Below are 17,462 nucleotides of genomic sequence, written 5' to 3' on the forward strand. Positions count from 1 at the left end.
ATAAAGATAATTGAAAATGAATCTTGATGTGAATGGAATGGGAGAGGGAGCGGGAGATGGGAGGGGTGCGAGTGGGAGGGAAGTTATGGGGGGGAAGCCATTGTAATCCATAAACTGTACTTTGGAAATTTATATTTACTAAATAAAAGTTTAAAAAAAAAAACTATCAAACTAAAAAAAAAAAAAAAAAAAAAAAAGATGAGGAAAGGGAGGCTGGCACTGTGGCGCAGTAGGTTAATCCTCTGCCTGCAGCACCAGTATACCAAATGGACGCCGGTTCTAGTCCCAGCTGCTCCTCTTCCAATCCAGCTCTCTGCTACTGGGAAAGCAGCAGAAGATGGCCCAGGTGCTTGGGCCCCTGCACCCACGTGGGAGACCTGGAAGAAGCTTCCTGGCTCCTGGCTTCGGATTGGCGCAGCTCCAGCCACTGCAGTCATTTGGGGAATGAACCAGTGGAAGGACCTTTCTCTCTGTCTCTTCCTCTCACTGTCTGTTAACTCTATCTCTCAAATAAATAAATAAAATCTTAAAAAAAAAAAAAAAAGATGAGGAAAGGGAGTTTAATTTTACTTCATATGTCTTGGTACTTTTTTTTTTACCTTGAACATTTATTACTTTTATAATTTTCAAACTAGTCCATTTTAAAAACACTGCCACTTCTTAGTTCTTTAAAAGAAATAGGATATAGAATTAAAAGAGTCAGGGGCCAGTGCTGTAGCATAGTGGGTAAAGCTGCCACCTGCAGCACCAGCATCCCAATATGGGTGTCAGTTCGAGTCCTGGCTGCTCCACTTCTGATCCAGCTCTCTGCTGTGGCCTGGGAAAACAGTATTAAGATGGCCCAAGTCCTTGCGCCCTACTGAGGAGTGAACCAATGGATGAAAGACCTCTCTCTCCATCTCTCTGCCTCTCCTTCTCTCTCTGTGTAACTCTTTCAAGTAAATAAATAAATCCTTTTTTTTTTTAAAAAAAAGAGCTGAATACATTGTATTTCAACTATAACTGTGGTTCTAGATTATATAAAAAAAAAAGACAAAAAGATTTTAATACCAAAGTTTTACAATGGTTGTACAATTCTCCAAAATAATACTTAAGAATTACTTTTTCTATTAAAAGGCAACTGCTGGCATGTCAGCAGTCGGAAGCAAAGCTAAAACAAGATCCATAATGGAATAACTCAGAGCTTGACAGGAAGCCAATACATTAATATGTATCAGCCAAGAAAAAAATACACTGAAGTGGTATAGCATCTTTTGTAAAGCTAATGTGTTTTAACATCTCCAATTAGAAAGCAATGTACGAGTAATTTCTTACAAGCTAAACATAGTCTAACCATATGTCCAGCCATCATGCTACTGGGACTTACCCAAACAAGCTGAAAATGTACGTGCACACAAAAACCTGCACATAAGTGTTTGCAGCGGCTTTACTCAAAACTGTGTAAGGTTGGAAGTAACCAAAATGTCTTTCAACAAGAAATTGGATAAACAAAGTGGTATATCCACATAACAAAATATTATTTGATCTGAAAACATGAGCTATTGAACCATGAAAAGAAATAAAGGAACCTTACTTAAATCCATATTTTAATTGAGAAGGGAATATTTGAAAAAGCACATACTATATGATTCCAACTAGATGATATCCTGGAAAAGACAAAATTACAGTGATAATAAAAGCATCAGTGGTGCCAGGGGTTAGGAAAGAGTCTGGAACAGATGAGTATGTGGAACAAAGGAGATTTTTACAGCAATGCAAGAATTCTGTATGCTACTGTAATCACAGATACATATGATCAGACATTTGGCAAAACTCGGAGAACTGTAAAAGAAACAAAGTGTTAAAATCCTAATGTAAATTATAGACTTTAGTTGGTAATAATGTAGCAACATTGGTTGAAAACACCTTAACAAATGCAGCAGACCAATGCAAGATGTTAATAGGGGAAAAGTGGGTAAGGAAGGGGGAGGATATGGACATTTTCTGTACAGAAATATTTTTGTAAACCTAAAACTGTTCAAAAAATAAATTTTAAAAAATATGGTATATTCCAAAAGCACATGGAAGAGAGAGCCCAGGGGAAGACACTCGGCTGGAGATTGTAGTCAAGGTGAGATGAAACCAGGTGATGCACAAGAAAAGAGGACGCAGGAAGGTGAGCCCAGCATGGGCGCCAGCACAGCCAGGGAGCGGCGTCAGAAATTATTCCCCATTTGGTGAAGTCACAGTAATCCATTTGTTTTGCTTCCTCCAAAATCACACATTCTTCCAATTTCACTAACTGGAATATTTGTCTCTTCAGCTCAAAAAATCATCAATGGAAAAGGAACAAAAATTAAGGACCTCATACATCAGGATTAACCTGGGAAAACTGCCTACTTCTTGCCTCTAATCCCAGGAGCCAACCTGAAACCCAGAATCTACTCGTACAGCATGGGAGATGCCTTTAACTACCTCTTGAATTCACTTCAATGTTCCTCCCATAATCAAGTCTGAGAGTCTCTTCACTGTCATCTGTTCATCCACTATATGGCTCCCACCAAATGCAAATGGCAAGATAACCTTCTTCAATGGGAAAGAACAGTCAACGAAGGAGCTAACGGTATGGAAGACAGAGTCACCTAGAAGGCCCCCACCAAACCAGTCACTGGAAGACAGCTGCCCCAGGAGGCCTCAAAAGACCCCTAAACACTACAAAACCCCAGAGGTTTAGGATGCAGGGATTTCAGGTGCTCCAGATCTCTTACTGAGAACTGAACACAGTTCTCTCTAACGCCTTTGTCTTTACCACCATCTTTCTCCCCCAGAAAGCTGCATTCTCCAGTCAACTATCTCACTGGCTACCTGGCAACAACCAATCTCTTGGTTTTCTTCTTGCTTATGTCTACCAACATAGTATAAGCCATCACTCACCAACCTATATCTCCACTTCATTGCTCTGATCAAGTATGGGCCATCATACATTTCTTATAGTGTAATAAATGCCACACTCCAGTTATAGGCCACCTCAAACAGTATCTATCCCACAGCACTTCTCCCAGTTGTCATGCACAATCTACAATCTCCTCCACATGAGAGGCCTTCTATAACCTGTCCATGTTCTTAATCATCTTCTGTGTGGTGTCCAGGAACAACATCCTAAAGCCACCATCATTTTACCATGGCCCAATTCATCACAGCTCACTCTGTCTGCTCCCTCAATCATAGACTCCAAGAAGTGCACTTGCAATTAACTGGCTTCCTTGCTTTTCAATCACATGAAAACCAAGTGTGCTGAGAGTATCCTGAAACAGGAGAACATTTGCTTTGCGAGAAAGGAAAGCCGTGGAAATCTTGGGAACCCTTTTATGAGCTTTTTTATCATCTACTGTCTGCCCTTCTTTGCTATGCCTCCAGCATCCCTCCTTGCCAGGATTCCCATCATCAATCCAGTTATCTACACTGCTTAATGAACAGTTTCTGCAAGCATTTCAGGAAGTTGTCTATGTGCAGAAAGCCATGTAATATGGTGGTAGCTCTTTTATGTCCTATAACCCAAGCAGGACTGTCATTCTTATTTTTCCTGGGTCTTGGGTTAATTTATGATGTCTTGAGTCTTGGTTGAATCAACAGAATTCTTCTGTATTCCTTTTCTTGTTGACTTCTAAGCCACGCCAGCAGTACGCAATGGAATAGGACTAAAACTTGCCAACAGAGCTTGGGAGAAAACATGGCCCACAGGATTCGATGTTGATGTTGCTCAGACAGAAGACTGTCTGGCTCCATGAAAATAGAATTTAAAAAATAAGTTTATTTTGGCATACAAAAAAATTTTAAAGTCACAAAGTTTTTTCATAACATGAATTTCCCATGAACTTTTTGAAGACTCCTCATATTAACAGGCTTTGAGCCCACCAAACTTTAAGTAGAACAACAGTCCAAACTTTTTAATTTTTTTACTCTCAAAAACACTATTACTTATTTATTTCACCATAATACATTGTTAAATTTTTAAGATTGTTTAATACAGGTTTGGATTAGCAGAGTGGTTGTGAGAATGGTACAGTGAAGGTGATGCAAAGAATTCTCATGGATCTAGAAGCCAGTTTCCCCTAATGTTAACATCTTACATTAGCAGGAAAACTAATTAGCTATAATTAAGGAATCAACATGGATGTATTATTATTAACAAAAGCTTATACTTTGTTTACAATTCCTTAGCTTTTATCTGATGGCATTTTCCTGTTACAAGTTAACCACCTATGGTATATCACTGATTTTGAATGTCATGTCTCCCCGGTGCTTCTTGGCTGTGACAGTTTCTCAGACTTTGTTTTCAGAGGCACTGGCAGTTTTGGAGAACATTAGTGTCAGATGGTCTGTGGAAAGGTTCCACAATTAGGACATATCTGATGCTTTGTTCATGATTGGATAGGGGTTGTGGGATTGGAGGAAGAGAACCACAGAGGCAACATGTCATTTTCACTGCATCACACAGAGGGGTGCATACTGTCCACATAACTCATCACTATTAACAATGACCCAGATAAATTATTTTTACATCTCAGTTTGCAAAATGAACCTTCTTTTATTTCATTAAATGTACTCTGAGCTATAGTCTAATCTTCCTTATAGGAAATTCTTAAATGTTAGTTTTGACTTTTTAAATTATTTCAATACCCAATAAGACACTTTCTCTCCCAGGATACCCTATTTCACATGCTTCCCCATTCCTCTCCCAAAAGCAAACAAAAAGACATGTATTTTACAAATTTAATGGTCTAAAAATTTAGCCACAAAGTGTGATAAAGAAGTAATGATATCAAAGTTATTGCCCAGTGACTGTAATAATTAGAACAGATTATAGATACAAAGTGGCTAGCATAGTGTTGGCATTCAATTAACAAAATATGATCATTTTAACTTCAAAAATTATGTTAATTTTAACTTTAAATCTCCAGTCACAGTTACAAAAACTTTCCTAGGAAAAGCAATTTGGCAGAACTGATGGTTGAAGTTACTGGTGAAGATACTTGCATGCCACATCAGAGTGCCTGGTTAGATATCTGTCTCTGGCTCCTGACATGCCGACCCTGGGAGACAGTGATGACAACTCAAGTGACTGAGGTCCTGCTACCCAGGTGGAAGACTTGGACTGAGTTCCTGGCTACCAGCTTTAGTCTTAGCCCTGGTCCAGCATTTGGTGGGTGAACTAGCAGGATGGGAAAGTTCTAATGTTTGTGTTTTCTCTCAAATGAAAAAAAAGAGAAAGAAAAAAGAAACACTTCTAGTGGTAAAACATCATAAGGGGATCAGCATTGTGTTACTGTGGGTTAAGCCATCTCCTCCTGTGATGCTGGCAATCTGTATGGGAGTTCAAGTCCCGGCTGTTCCACTTCCCATTCAACTCCCTGCTAACGCGTCTGAAGATTGTCCAAGTACTTGGGCTGCTGGCTAATGTGACAATTTGGGGAATGAATCAGTGGATGGAAGATCTCTTTCTCTGTCACTCTGTGTTTCAAATAAATAACTTTTAAAAAAAAATCATATAGCATTCCATAAATATGTACAATATTATGTGTTAATTAAAAATAAAACTTTTCTAAAAATTTCTAGCTAGCTAAAAATGGAAATGCATTACTTCCAAACAGCCTTGGGTTCCAACTAGCAAATTTTTTCTTCTAATATTAATCATTTTAAGACTTTTAGTAGGGGCCAGTGCTGTGGCACAGCAGGTTAAAGCCCTGGCCTGAAGCGCCGGCATCCCATATGGGCGCCGGTTCTAGTCCCGGCTGCTCCACTTCCGATCCAGTTCTCTGCTACTGCCTGGAAAAGCAGTGGAAGATGGCCCAAGTCTTTGAGCCCCTGCACCCACGTGGGAGACCTGGAAGAAGCTCCTGGCTCCTGGCTTCAGATCGGCTCAGCTCTGGCTGTTGCGGCCACCTGGGGAATAAACCATCAGATGGAAGACCTCTCTCTGTGTCTCTAACTCTCTCTGTAACTCTTGCCTTTCAAATAAATAAAATAAACCTTTTAAAAAAAAAAAAGACTTTTAGTAGCTTAAGCTCACGTTAATATTGAAAAGCAAAGTTTAGTGATGACTAAAAATCCATGTAATGGTTCTCCATTTTGGTTTAAAATGAAATGACCTTAGATGATGAAGCCAAGGGAAAAGGAATTGAAAAAAAAAAAAAACTTTAAAAGTAAAATATAAAGAAAATGTTGTATAAATACACAATGGAATATTACTCAGCCATAAAAAGCATGAAATTCAGAGATGCAACTAGAGATGACTGTGTTAAGTGACATAAGTCAGACCCAAAAAGAAAAATATCATGTATTCTTTCATTTGTGGTAGTTAATATATATAGGGAGAACAAAAATCATATGGATGTCAGGTCATCTGGTATATAGTTAAAATACTGCTTCATTAAATCATACCATGTAAATGACAATATAGTCTTATTTCACATGTTTAAAAAAAGAAATGAGGTGGACATAATAGTGAGGACTCTTGGGGTACTGGTAATGTTTTATTCTTAATTTGGGTATTGGTTAGGACATAACAAAAATTCATTGACTTGTACATTGAAGTGCATTTCTTAGTGTGTGTGCTGTATTTTAATAAAATGCTTTTAAATAGTATATTTTTCTAAGTAAAATATATATCTTTAAGACTCATGACCTAAAAGAAGTGATAAACCATCATGTCCCCAATATTTCGGTTTTGTTTTTGTTTTTGTTTTTGTTTTTTGTTCTCTCTCTCTTTTTTTTTTTTTAACTTTTATTTAATGAATATAAATTTCCAGTGTACAGCTTATGGATGTTTTTGTTTTTTGACAGGCAGAGTGGACAGTGAGAGAGAGAGACAGAGAGAAAGGTCTTCCTTTTGCCGTTGGTTCACCCTCCAATGGCCGCCGCAGCCGGCACACCGCGCTGATCCGATGGCAGGAGCCAGGTGCTTCTCCTGGTCTCCCATGGGGTGCAGGGCCCAAGCACTTGGGCCATCCTCCACTGCCTTCCCGGGCCATAGCAGAGAGCTGGCCTGGAAGAGGGGCAACCGGGACAGGATCCGGCACCGCAGGCGGAGGAATAGCCTATTGAGCTGCGGCGCCGCCCCCCAATATTTCGGATATAATCAACCTACAGCAAAGATGCTATGAGCACTGTAGGTAATCATATCTGTCCATCAAGATGCCTTCAGAAACTTGCACTGTATGCCACTTAATGAAGTTAAACTAGGTGCCCCACAAACTCCGCAAGTACACTAATCATTGAAATGTTAAAAACTATTGTCTTGCTAGTGACATACTATGCCAAAAGGAAAGTTTAATAGGTGGGGCTGGCGCTGTGGCGCAGCAGGTTAAAGCCCTGGCCTGAAGCAATGGCATCCCATATGGGCACCGGTTCGAGTCTCGGCTGCTCCACTTCCCATCCAGCTCTCTGCTATGGCCGGAGAAAGCAGTAAAAGATGGCCCAAATCCTTGGGCCCTTGCACCCATGTGGGAGACCTGAAGAATCTCCTGGCTCCTGGCTTTGGATTGGCGCAACTCCAGCCATTGCAGCCAACTTCGGAGTGAACCAGCAGACGGAAGACCTTTCTCTCTCTCTGCCTCTCATCTCTCTGTGTAACTCTGACTTTCAAATAAATAAATAAATCTTTTTAAAAAAAAAAGTTAATAGGAAAGTAAGCCCTGAAAATTTATGAGTTGTTATTAATCATATTGAAAATTACAAAATACATTTGAATCTACCAACATTTACCTATTTATATTTCTCACCAAGCAGCTATTGTGTCGAATAAGAATACATGAGAAGCACAAGAGGAGAGTAATATACAATGATCAAGTCTGTCAGAAATGAAAACTGGGAATTATAAAGTCTATTACCCATACGACATCATGTTAAAAGATCAAAAGAGGGGCCAGCACTGTGCCGTAGCAGAGCTACCACCTGCAATGCCAGCATCCCATATGGGTGCTGATTGGAGTCCTGGCTGCTCTACTTCCAATCCAGCTCCCTATTAATGCACCTGGGAAAGCAGTGGAAGATGGCTCAAATCCTTGGGCACCTACACCCATGTGGGAGACCTGGAAAAAGCTCCTTTTAAAAAATATATCAAAAGAGGGGCCCAGCACTGTGGTATAGTGGGCTAAGCCTCCACCTGAGGTGTAGGCATCCCATATAGGTGCCGGTTCATGTCCCAGCTACTATACTTCCAATCCGAAAGCACTGGAAGATGGCCTAAGCATTTGGGCCCCTGTACCTGCATGGGAGACCTGGAAGAAGTTCCTAGCTTCAGGTTGGCCCAACTCCTGCCACTGCAGCCACTTGGGAATGAACCAGCAGATGGAAGATCTCTCTTTCTCTGCTCTCCCTCTGTGTCTATAACGGCCTCTCAAGTAAATAAATCAAATTTTTAAAAAAAGAAAAGAGAAAGTAGAAAGCAGTTTCACAGTTGCAAAAGGCATTAAGTGATAGAATCTTACATCAACAGAAGTACCCATACTTGAATTAACATTTATTTTATTTATTTAACGATTTATTTTATTTATTTGAAAGCCAGAGTTACACAGAGAGAGGAGAGGCAGAGAGAGAGAGAGAGAGAGAGAGAGAGCGTGAGCTGGTTCACTCCCTAGATGGCCGCAATCGCTGGAGCTGTGCTGATCTGAAGCCAGGAGCCAGGAGCTTCCTCCAATCTCCCATGTGGGTGCAGGGGCCCAAGGACTTGGGCCATCTTCTACTGCTATCCCAGGCCATAACAGAGAGCTGGATCGGAAGAGGAGCAGCTGGGACTAGAAATGGCACCCATACAGGATGCTGGTACTTCAGGCCAGGGCTTTAACCTGCTACACCACAGCACTGGCCCCCAAAACTCATTTTATCTAGATAAATATTATCTTGCTATATCTATTAATTCTAACTGTAAAGAGGCATCATACATCACTGGGAGAAAACTATAAAAGCACTGTCATCTGGATCAAGTCCAAGACAAAGATATCCATCACTGCCATTATTAGCATGATTTCCCATATGTGGGAAAAAGAAAAAAATGAGGGGTATATTTAAAACTGAAATGTTAAAATAGGCATATATGAAAATGATATAATGATATATTTGGAAAGACCAAAGGAATCAGCTAAAAAAATCAATCCAAATCTTAAAAGAGAATTCAGTATGATGAGTAAGCACCAAGCTAATATACAAAAATCAGCTTTCAGACATACAAAAAACAAAAACAAAAACAAAAACAGAAGATATAATGAAAAATATAGCATTATTTATAATACACAGAAAAATCTATGAATAAACTAAATGAATGTACAATATCTATATTATAGAACCATTAAAATGCTCCTGAGGAACACAAAACTTGAATTCACGGAAAGACATCTCATATTCTTGTCAACTCTCCCTAAGTTACTATACATTTAGCAAATTATTTGCAATCCCAATGAAAATGGAGAGAGAACTGAGGGGAGAGGATAAGGCAAGCAAACTCTAAATATCTTAGGGAAAAACAAGCAAGTAAAACTAGCTGGTATATTGGTACATTTCTATATTATACATATTATAAAACAAAAAAAATTTGATGGTGGCACTGAAAACATAAGATGAGCAGAGAGGTATTTTCAATTAGAACTTCTGAAATATCACAAAAACCAGATGTTTCAAAACACTCACATCAAAAACACAAAAAAAAAAACCCTGATTTGTGACGCATGCGCAAACACACACACACACACACATCCCCAAGTCAAAAAGCTTAACACAAAAAAAATCTGGAATTCACAGCAGACTAAAATAGTTGATTTTTAAATTGGGTAAAAATTTCTTCAAATCAGTAAATTAAAATGCAGGAAAGAATGCAGAATAAGAATAGGTAAAGAATACAAACATAATTTATAGAAAAGTAAATACAAAGAATTTTCAAGATGTAAAAATATGTTCAATCTTACTTATAATGAAAGAACTACCAACTAAATTGAAAGATTGTTTTTCTACTTATTAGACTGACAAAAAGCCAAAAGTTTGTGATAGTACACTCTGGATAAACATGGGGGAAAACAGTGATTTCACTCACTAAAAATAAAAACACCAGCTGTACAATGTCTTTAAACTATAAATGCATATCCTTTTCCCCAGCAATTCAACCTCCGATGGAATTTATCCTAGAAATATTTGCATGTGCATGCACTGAATATGTACAACACTTTTTACTGAATCATTTTATGTTAGGTAGAAATTTTAAGCAAACTAAATGTCCATCAGTAAAAACATTTCTAAATAAATTGCAGTACATCCACATGGTTGCCATCAATAAGAAACAACAAGGAAATCCTTGGAAGGGATTCCCAAACACATTAACTGACAAAAAGGCAAGGAGCAAGCAGGGTGGAATAATAAGATCTGTGTTCAAACACACACGCATGTATTTTTTCTTGCACAATATACAGATTAACCATGTGAGAGAAAGAACACACGAAAAAGAGGTTAATAGAAAAACAAGGTTATATACTTGGTTGTATATATATAGACTTTTTTATGGAAGAATATGCAAAAAACCAGTAAGGGGATATGCATAGTTTGGGGACAGGAATGAGGATATAAATATGCCTGAACATTTAAAAATACCAAATTAGCACACACTAAAAAGATACAGTCAACCAGTATTTAGAATGTTTACACACAGAAAGCAAAACTTCTATAAACTGCAAAAGCAGGACATGATCCTCTGTACATTAAAAAAAAAAAAAGCTGAATTTGAAGTTTAGCAAGAAGTTTAATTACTTTGCTATTGTTAGAGGAAAAAGTAAACTGAGACAATGTTAAATACTTTTATTACCTCAACAGAAATGAACAATAAATGACAGCATCTCTTAAAACTGCTATCTCAAGGACACCTTTTCTATACTTATTCATTCCAGAGTTAGCCTCTTCTCAATAATGATTAAGGTCAAAAAGGAAAGAAAATTCTCCCTTTTCTTGGGGCCGGCGCTGTGGTGTAGTGGGCTAAGCCTCACCTGCAGCACTGACATCCTATATGGGCGCCAGTTTGAGACCTGGCTGCTCCACTTCTGATCCAGCTCTCTGCTATGGTCTGGGAAAGCAGCAGAAAATGGCCGAACTGCTTGAGCCCCTGCTCCCACGTGGGAGACCTGGAAGAAGCTCTGGACTCCTGGCTTTGAATTGGCACAGCTCTGGCCATTGCGGCCATTTGGGGAGTGAACCAGGGCATGGAAGACTTCTCTCTGCCTCTGCCTCTCTCTAACTCTTTCAAATAAATAAATAAATCTTTAAAAAAGGGGGTGGGGGGAATCTTTTATTGATACATGCTACTATAATATTAATTATAGTAGTACATTTTTCTACTTGAAATTTCCATCTTATTAATCACATGGATGGAATTGCAACCACCCAAGTTCAAGTACCCTACTAATTCTAAACAGTTCAGGACAATACAGAAAAGGCAGAAGAATGTCAGTTCAAACACTGGCAATTTCTAAGGAACTTTTCAAAAACGGCATGAAAAATACTACTGAGAGATACTAATAATGTTTACTTTAATGGGGAAAAATTTTTAAACTGAAACATGCAGAGCAGTTTTAACAATTTACCTAATCCAACAATGGGTCCAATCATCAATTACAAAAATATAGACAGAGGAGTGAGAAGGCAGCTCTGAGATCATGTCGGCAGACACTAGAGAGGAGGTGTGTGTGAGAAGTGGCCCCCAGACTTGGACACCAGCCCCTCACCTTCTTCTGCAGAACATTGACCTTCCGCTCCTTCACATCCAGCATGTCCTTGAGGTCATGTATCTCTCCAGCTTGTGTCCCCTTCTCCTCGGCCATATCCTGAATTTGTTTTGTCTTTTTATTCAGCATAGTTTCCTTCTCTTCCAAACGCAGTCTGAGAGCATCCACCTAAGAAGGCATGATTTTTACAAATGATTACTTGCCAAGAAAGGAATACAATTCCTTCCAAACAGATGTGCTGCAAAGACGTTATAAAGTTGTTGAGCAAAATCTACAACTAGGTTTCTCAAACTTTACACACACCTGAATCATTTAACAGGCTCAAACAGATTGCCAGGCCCAGCTACTGGAGTTTCTGATTCAGCAGGCTTGGGAATCAAAATCAGTAATTTTTTTAAAAAGTTCTCAGATGATGCTATATCACTTCAAAAATCTAAAATTAGCACACAAGCTCGGCAGTTGCTGTATCAAATAATATAATCTGGCTGTAGGCTCTGATGATGATTTTAGGAGAAACAAGCCCATCATGCACTTAGATACTCATATAAGGAAAAACCAAAGGTCTCCTTTAGACACCAAGACTAACTGGCTGAAATCCAGTTACCTTTACACCTGAAGTTTAACAGCTTTCATTAGATATAACTTTCAACAAGAATTCTAATGAAAGTAGTATTTATTTCTAAATCCATTCACAGAAAATTTCATAAGCTTTTAGAACCCCACACATATTCATACACTAATTTTTTATTTGTTGTTTTCCCATTGGGGATTAATTAAAAAATTAAAAATATGTAAAATATATAATGTATATTTATATGTCACAATGTATTATATAAAATATAGCTCAGAAAATAATTACACACTTGATTATAGCAAAATAGGGAAGTAGATTTCTTTCACCTAAGACAGTGCTGTTGAACACACATTGTGAGTAGTGTTTACAAGGCACATAGTGATTCTTTAATCTCCTAGTAACCACATTAAAAAGCTTTATGGGGCCAGGGGTGTAGCAGAGCAGGTAAAGCCATTACCTGTGATGCCAGCAACCTATATGGGCACTGATTTATGTCTTGGCTGCTCCACCTGCAATCCAGTTCCCTGCTAATGGCCTGGGAAAAAAAGCAGCAGAAGGTGGCCCAAGTACATGGGCCCTTGCCACCTACGTGGGAGACCTGGAAGAAGCTCCTGGCTCCTGGCTTCAGCCTGGCCCAGCCCTGGCCATTGCAGCCATCTGGAGAGTGAACCAGCAGATGGAAGATATGTCCCTCTCTTTCCCTCTCTGTGTAGCTCCTTCCAATAAATTTTTTTAAAAATCTTTTCGAAAAAAGTTTTTAAAAGTAGGTAATTTTTTTTTTTTTTTTAATTTGAGAGCAGAAAGACAGAGAACACTTCCATGGACTGGTTCACTCACAAATGCTCACAACAATCAGGAACTGGACCAGGCCAGATGAAAGCCAGAGGTCAGGAACTCAACCCATATCTCTCATTGGGATGGCAGGAACCCAATCATGTGAGCTATCACCATTGCCTCATACAAACACTGTTCTTTTCTTTCTCTTATACCTACTAAGTCTACTGTATGGCCATAGTACAATCTCTAATCTTTCACCCCTATCTTTTTTCATAATTCATCTGCCTAAGCAATCGTCTGTGGTGCAGCAGGTTAACGCCCTGGCCTGAAGCACCGGCATCCTATATGGGTGCCAGTTCTAGTCCCGGCTGCTCCTTTTCCGATCCAGCTCTCTGCTATGGCTTGGGATAGCAGTGGAAGATGGCTCAAGTCCTTGGGTCCCTGCCCCAATGTGGGAGACTGGGAAGAAGCTCCTGGCTCCTGGCTTCGGATCGGCGCAGCTATGGCCATTGCGGCCATCTGGGGAGTGAATCAGCAGATTAGAACACCTCTCTCTCTGTCTCTACCTCTCTCCGTAACTCTGTCTTTCAAATAAATAAAATACATCTTTAAAAAAAAAAATAAACCAATTATACGTGGAATCGAAAAAAGCTGAAAAAATAGAAACAGTGACCAGAATGATGGTTACCAGGGGCTGGGTGGGGTGGAAATAGGGAGAAGCATGGGGAGATGCTGGTCAAAGGCATGCAGATTTGCGATTATAAGATGAATAAATTCTGATAATCTAATGTACACCATGATGACTACAGTTAATATTATATTACATACTAGAAATCTGATAAGACAGTACAAACACACTGTTAAGATTTGAATGTGGTTTGTCCCCTCCAAAACTCACCTTGGAGTTTAATTCTCACTATAAGACATTGAGGGTAAAAATTGAATCCAACTGTGGTGTTGAAAGGTGGGAATTGAAGAGGATTACTTAAGGTCATCAAGGATGAGTCACCATGATTGAACACTGTTGGTTTTATAAGAGGGAAAGACCAGCGAATATACAGAGATAAACACACAGGTACGTGCTTCCTACCTCTCACCATATGATGCCTATTCCACCTCAGCACTCTGCCAGCAAGAAGGCAATCACCAGATGTGCCACTCAGCCTTGGCTCTTTAGAACTGTGAGCCAAAATAAACCTCTTTATAATTGACTGAGTCTGTGGTATTGTGCTGTTCACAAGAGAAAACAGGCTAACCCATACACCTTCTACATCCTCCAAATACTTCACTCCTGCATAGTGAATAAAGACTTGCACACAAATGTTCACACAGCTTTGACAGCATAAATGTCGATCAACAGGTGAATAAACCATGGTATTCCATACAACAGAACACAATTAGCAACAAAAAGAAATGAATTATTGATACAGACTATAACAAGGATAAATCTCAAAAGTAAGTTTTGATACATGCCACAATATGGGTTACTCAAAAAAATTACTATGCTAGGTGAAAAAAAAACTAAAAGGAATATACATGGAATGACTTCATACATACAAATTTCTGGAAAGTGAGAATTAATTTTGGTAACAGAAGGCTGATCACTGCTTGCCTGAGAATGGGGAGGCGGGAGTGGTGACTGGGAGGAAGTAAGAACATCAGAGCAGGGCAGAAGGAAGAGAATACAAAGAGCAAACAGTTCCCATCTTAAAATGGCTTAACTTAAACTCTGTTCAACTTTACCATGGTGTGATAGTGGTATGTATTCAGCATACACTACACTTATAATTTGAAATCTGATCCCTTTTTGGCCTAGTGACATGCTCTCTCATGATGCCAGCAGTAGCGACCAGCCACAGCACCCAGTCAGCCACACAATTACCAAGGGCAATAGGGTATACAAACAACACTAAAGTGTACTGTGTTGCTAGGTTATGACTTTTGGTAGGCTAGGTTATTAAATGCACTTTTGACTTAACAATACTTTCAAATCACAAGTTTATCAGGACATTACCCCATCATAAGTCGAGGAACGTCCATGCAAACTTTTGAAAGTAAAGAAAGGATAATGTTCATTATATAGGCTGCAGTGTTGTTTTCACAGATATATAATGGCAAAAATTACCAAATCATATATTTTAAATATATACATTAAAGTTGCTTTTTAAACAAAGTGAAATTAGAAAGCACAGCATCAGTATAGGAATAAACCAATACCACTGTATTAGAAATGGGAACTCAGCTACAGACCTACACATAGATATTACTGTGATTTGAATGTGCCTTCTCTAAAATTCATTTGTTGTCACTGTGATAAAATTAAGATGTAGGGCCTGGTGAGGAGGCCCTAAGGGTCCCTCCATTGTAAACAGGATTAAGGACCTCATGAAAGAGGCTGCATACAGTGTCCAGCTCACTTGTCCTTCCACCTTACACACAACATTCCTCCCTCCACAGGACACAACACAACACCATGTTTGAAGCAGAGCAGCCCTCAGAGACAGAACCTTCCAGCACCCTGACCCTGGCCTTCCAAGCCTCCAAAACTGTAAGAAAATAAGTTTCTATTCCTTACACCTAGCCTATGGCATATTGTGAGAGCAACACACAAAGACAACTATAAACATAAACACAAGGGGCCAGCATTGTGGTGAATTGGGTTATGCTGCCATGTGCAACTCCAGTATCCTATATGGACAACGGTTCAAGTCCCAGATGCTCCACTTCTGATCTAGGACCCTGTTAATGCCACCTGGGAAAGCAGCAGAAGACAATCCAAGTGTGGGCCCCTGTACCCACACGGGAGAAATGGAAGAAGCTCTGGGCTCTTGGCTTCAGCCTGGCCCAGCCCTGGCTGTTGCAACCATTTAGGGGATGAATCAGCAGATTGAAGATAGCTCCCTCTCTCCCTCTCTCTGTGACTCTTGGCTTTCAAATACATAAATTAATCTATAATATGTAAATATACAAATAAAAGTACACTGTAATCAATGAGTACATAATACAGCATTCAATAAGTAGTTTTTGGTGAAGGGAGGAAAAAATCACTAATTCATACATAAAAATGAATTATGGGTGAATTAAAGATCCACTATACATCAAAAAGGAGAAATATTTATAAATACAAGTATGTTAAAACTCATAACACCATTTTAAAGGCTTTGATTATTTTAATATATCTTACACACCGCAGATATTTCTTAAAAAGGATAATACTAAGGTAAGTAGAGTGCATATTTTCATTTGCCTTAAAATGTGAATATTTGGAGACAGGCATTTGGCACAGTGGTTAAGCTACCAGTCGGATGCTAGCATCCCACACCAGAGTACCTGGGTTTGAATGCCAGCTATGCTCCTGAGTCTAGCTTCCTAACACTCGGGGAGGCCTCAGGTAACAGCTCCAGAAACTGGGTCCCTGAAACTCACATAAGACACTTAGACAGTTCCCAGCTCCCAGATTCAAACCCAGGGATGGCTGCTGTGGGCATTTGGGAGTGAAACAGTAGATGGGAGCTCACCTGCTCGCTCGCTCTCTCTCTCTCTCTCTCTCTCTCTCTCTCTCCCTGTCTTTCCCTCTGCCTCTCAAATAAATAAAAAAATTTTTAAAGAAGTACCCTTTGGGGCCAGCACTGAGGTGCAGAGGGTAAAGCTGTAGCCCACATCACCAGCATCTCATATGGGTACCGGTTCGAGACCCGGCTGCTCCTCTTCCAATATAGCTCTCTGCTATGTCCTGGGAAAACAGGCCCAAGTGCTTGGGCCCCTGCAACCATGTGGCAGACCTAGAAGAAGCTCCTGGCTCCTGGCTTTGAATCAGCACAGCTCCGGCCATTGCAGCCATTTGGGGAGTGAACCAATGAAGGAAGACTTCTGTCTCTCCCTCTCACTGTGTGTAACTCTAACTCTCAAATAAAATAAATAAAATCTTTTTAAAAAAGACAATATTTTACCCAATATCCCCTATATATACTATTAAATCTTACTATAAAGGTAAAAATCCCAAACATTGAAACCTGTAGAACGAGCTGGCATTGTGGGGCAGTGCAGTAAGCCTGCAATGCCAGCATCTCACAAAAGCACCAGTTCAAGTCCTAGTTGCTCCGCTCCTGATCCAGTTCCCTGCTAATGTGCCTGAGAAAGCATCAGAAAATTGCCCTAGTGCTTGGGCCTCTGCCACCCATCTGGGAGACTCAGATGGAGTTCCAGGCTCCTGGCTTCAGTATGATCCAGCCCTGGCCATTGTAGCCATTTAGGGAGTGAAATACCAGATGAAAAACTTCTCTCTCCCTCTCCCTCCTTCTCGCTCGCTCGCTCTCTCTCTCTCTCTCTCTCTCTCTCTCTGTGTGTGTGTGTGTGTAACTCTCTGCCTTTGA

General features: G+C 39.7%; 1 protein-coding gene across 6 annotated transcripts in view; it reads right to left on the reverse strand.

Annotated features, from left to right (window-relative positions):
• Positions 1 to 17,462, reverse strand: part of ERC1 (ELKS/RAB6-interacting/CAST family member 1) — a 539,472-nt gene that overhangs the window by 377,672 nt on the left and 144,338 nt on the right. For all 6 annotated transcript variants that reach the window (XM_062194621.1, XM_062194626.1, XM_062194624.1 and 3 more), the window contains one exon: positions 11,739 to 11,906. In XM_062194621.1, coding sequence (XP_062050605.1) covers positions 11,739 to 11,906 — 168 coding nt within the window. The remainder of the gene's footprint in view (positions 1 to 11,738; positions 11,907 to 17,462) is intronic.

Source organism: Lepus europaeus, chromosome 6, assembly GCF_033115175.1.
Source record: "Lepus europaeus isolate LE1 chromosome 6, mLepTim1.pri, whole genome shotgun sequence".
Lineage (NCBI taxonomy): Eukaryota > Metazoa > Chordata > Mammalia > Lagomorpha > Leporidae > Lepus > Lepus europaeus.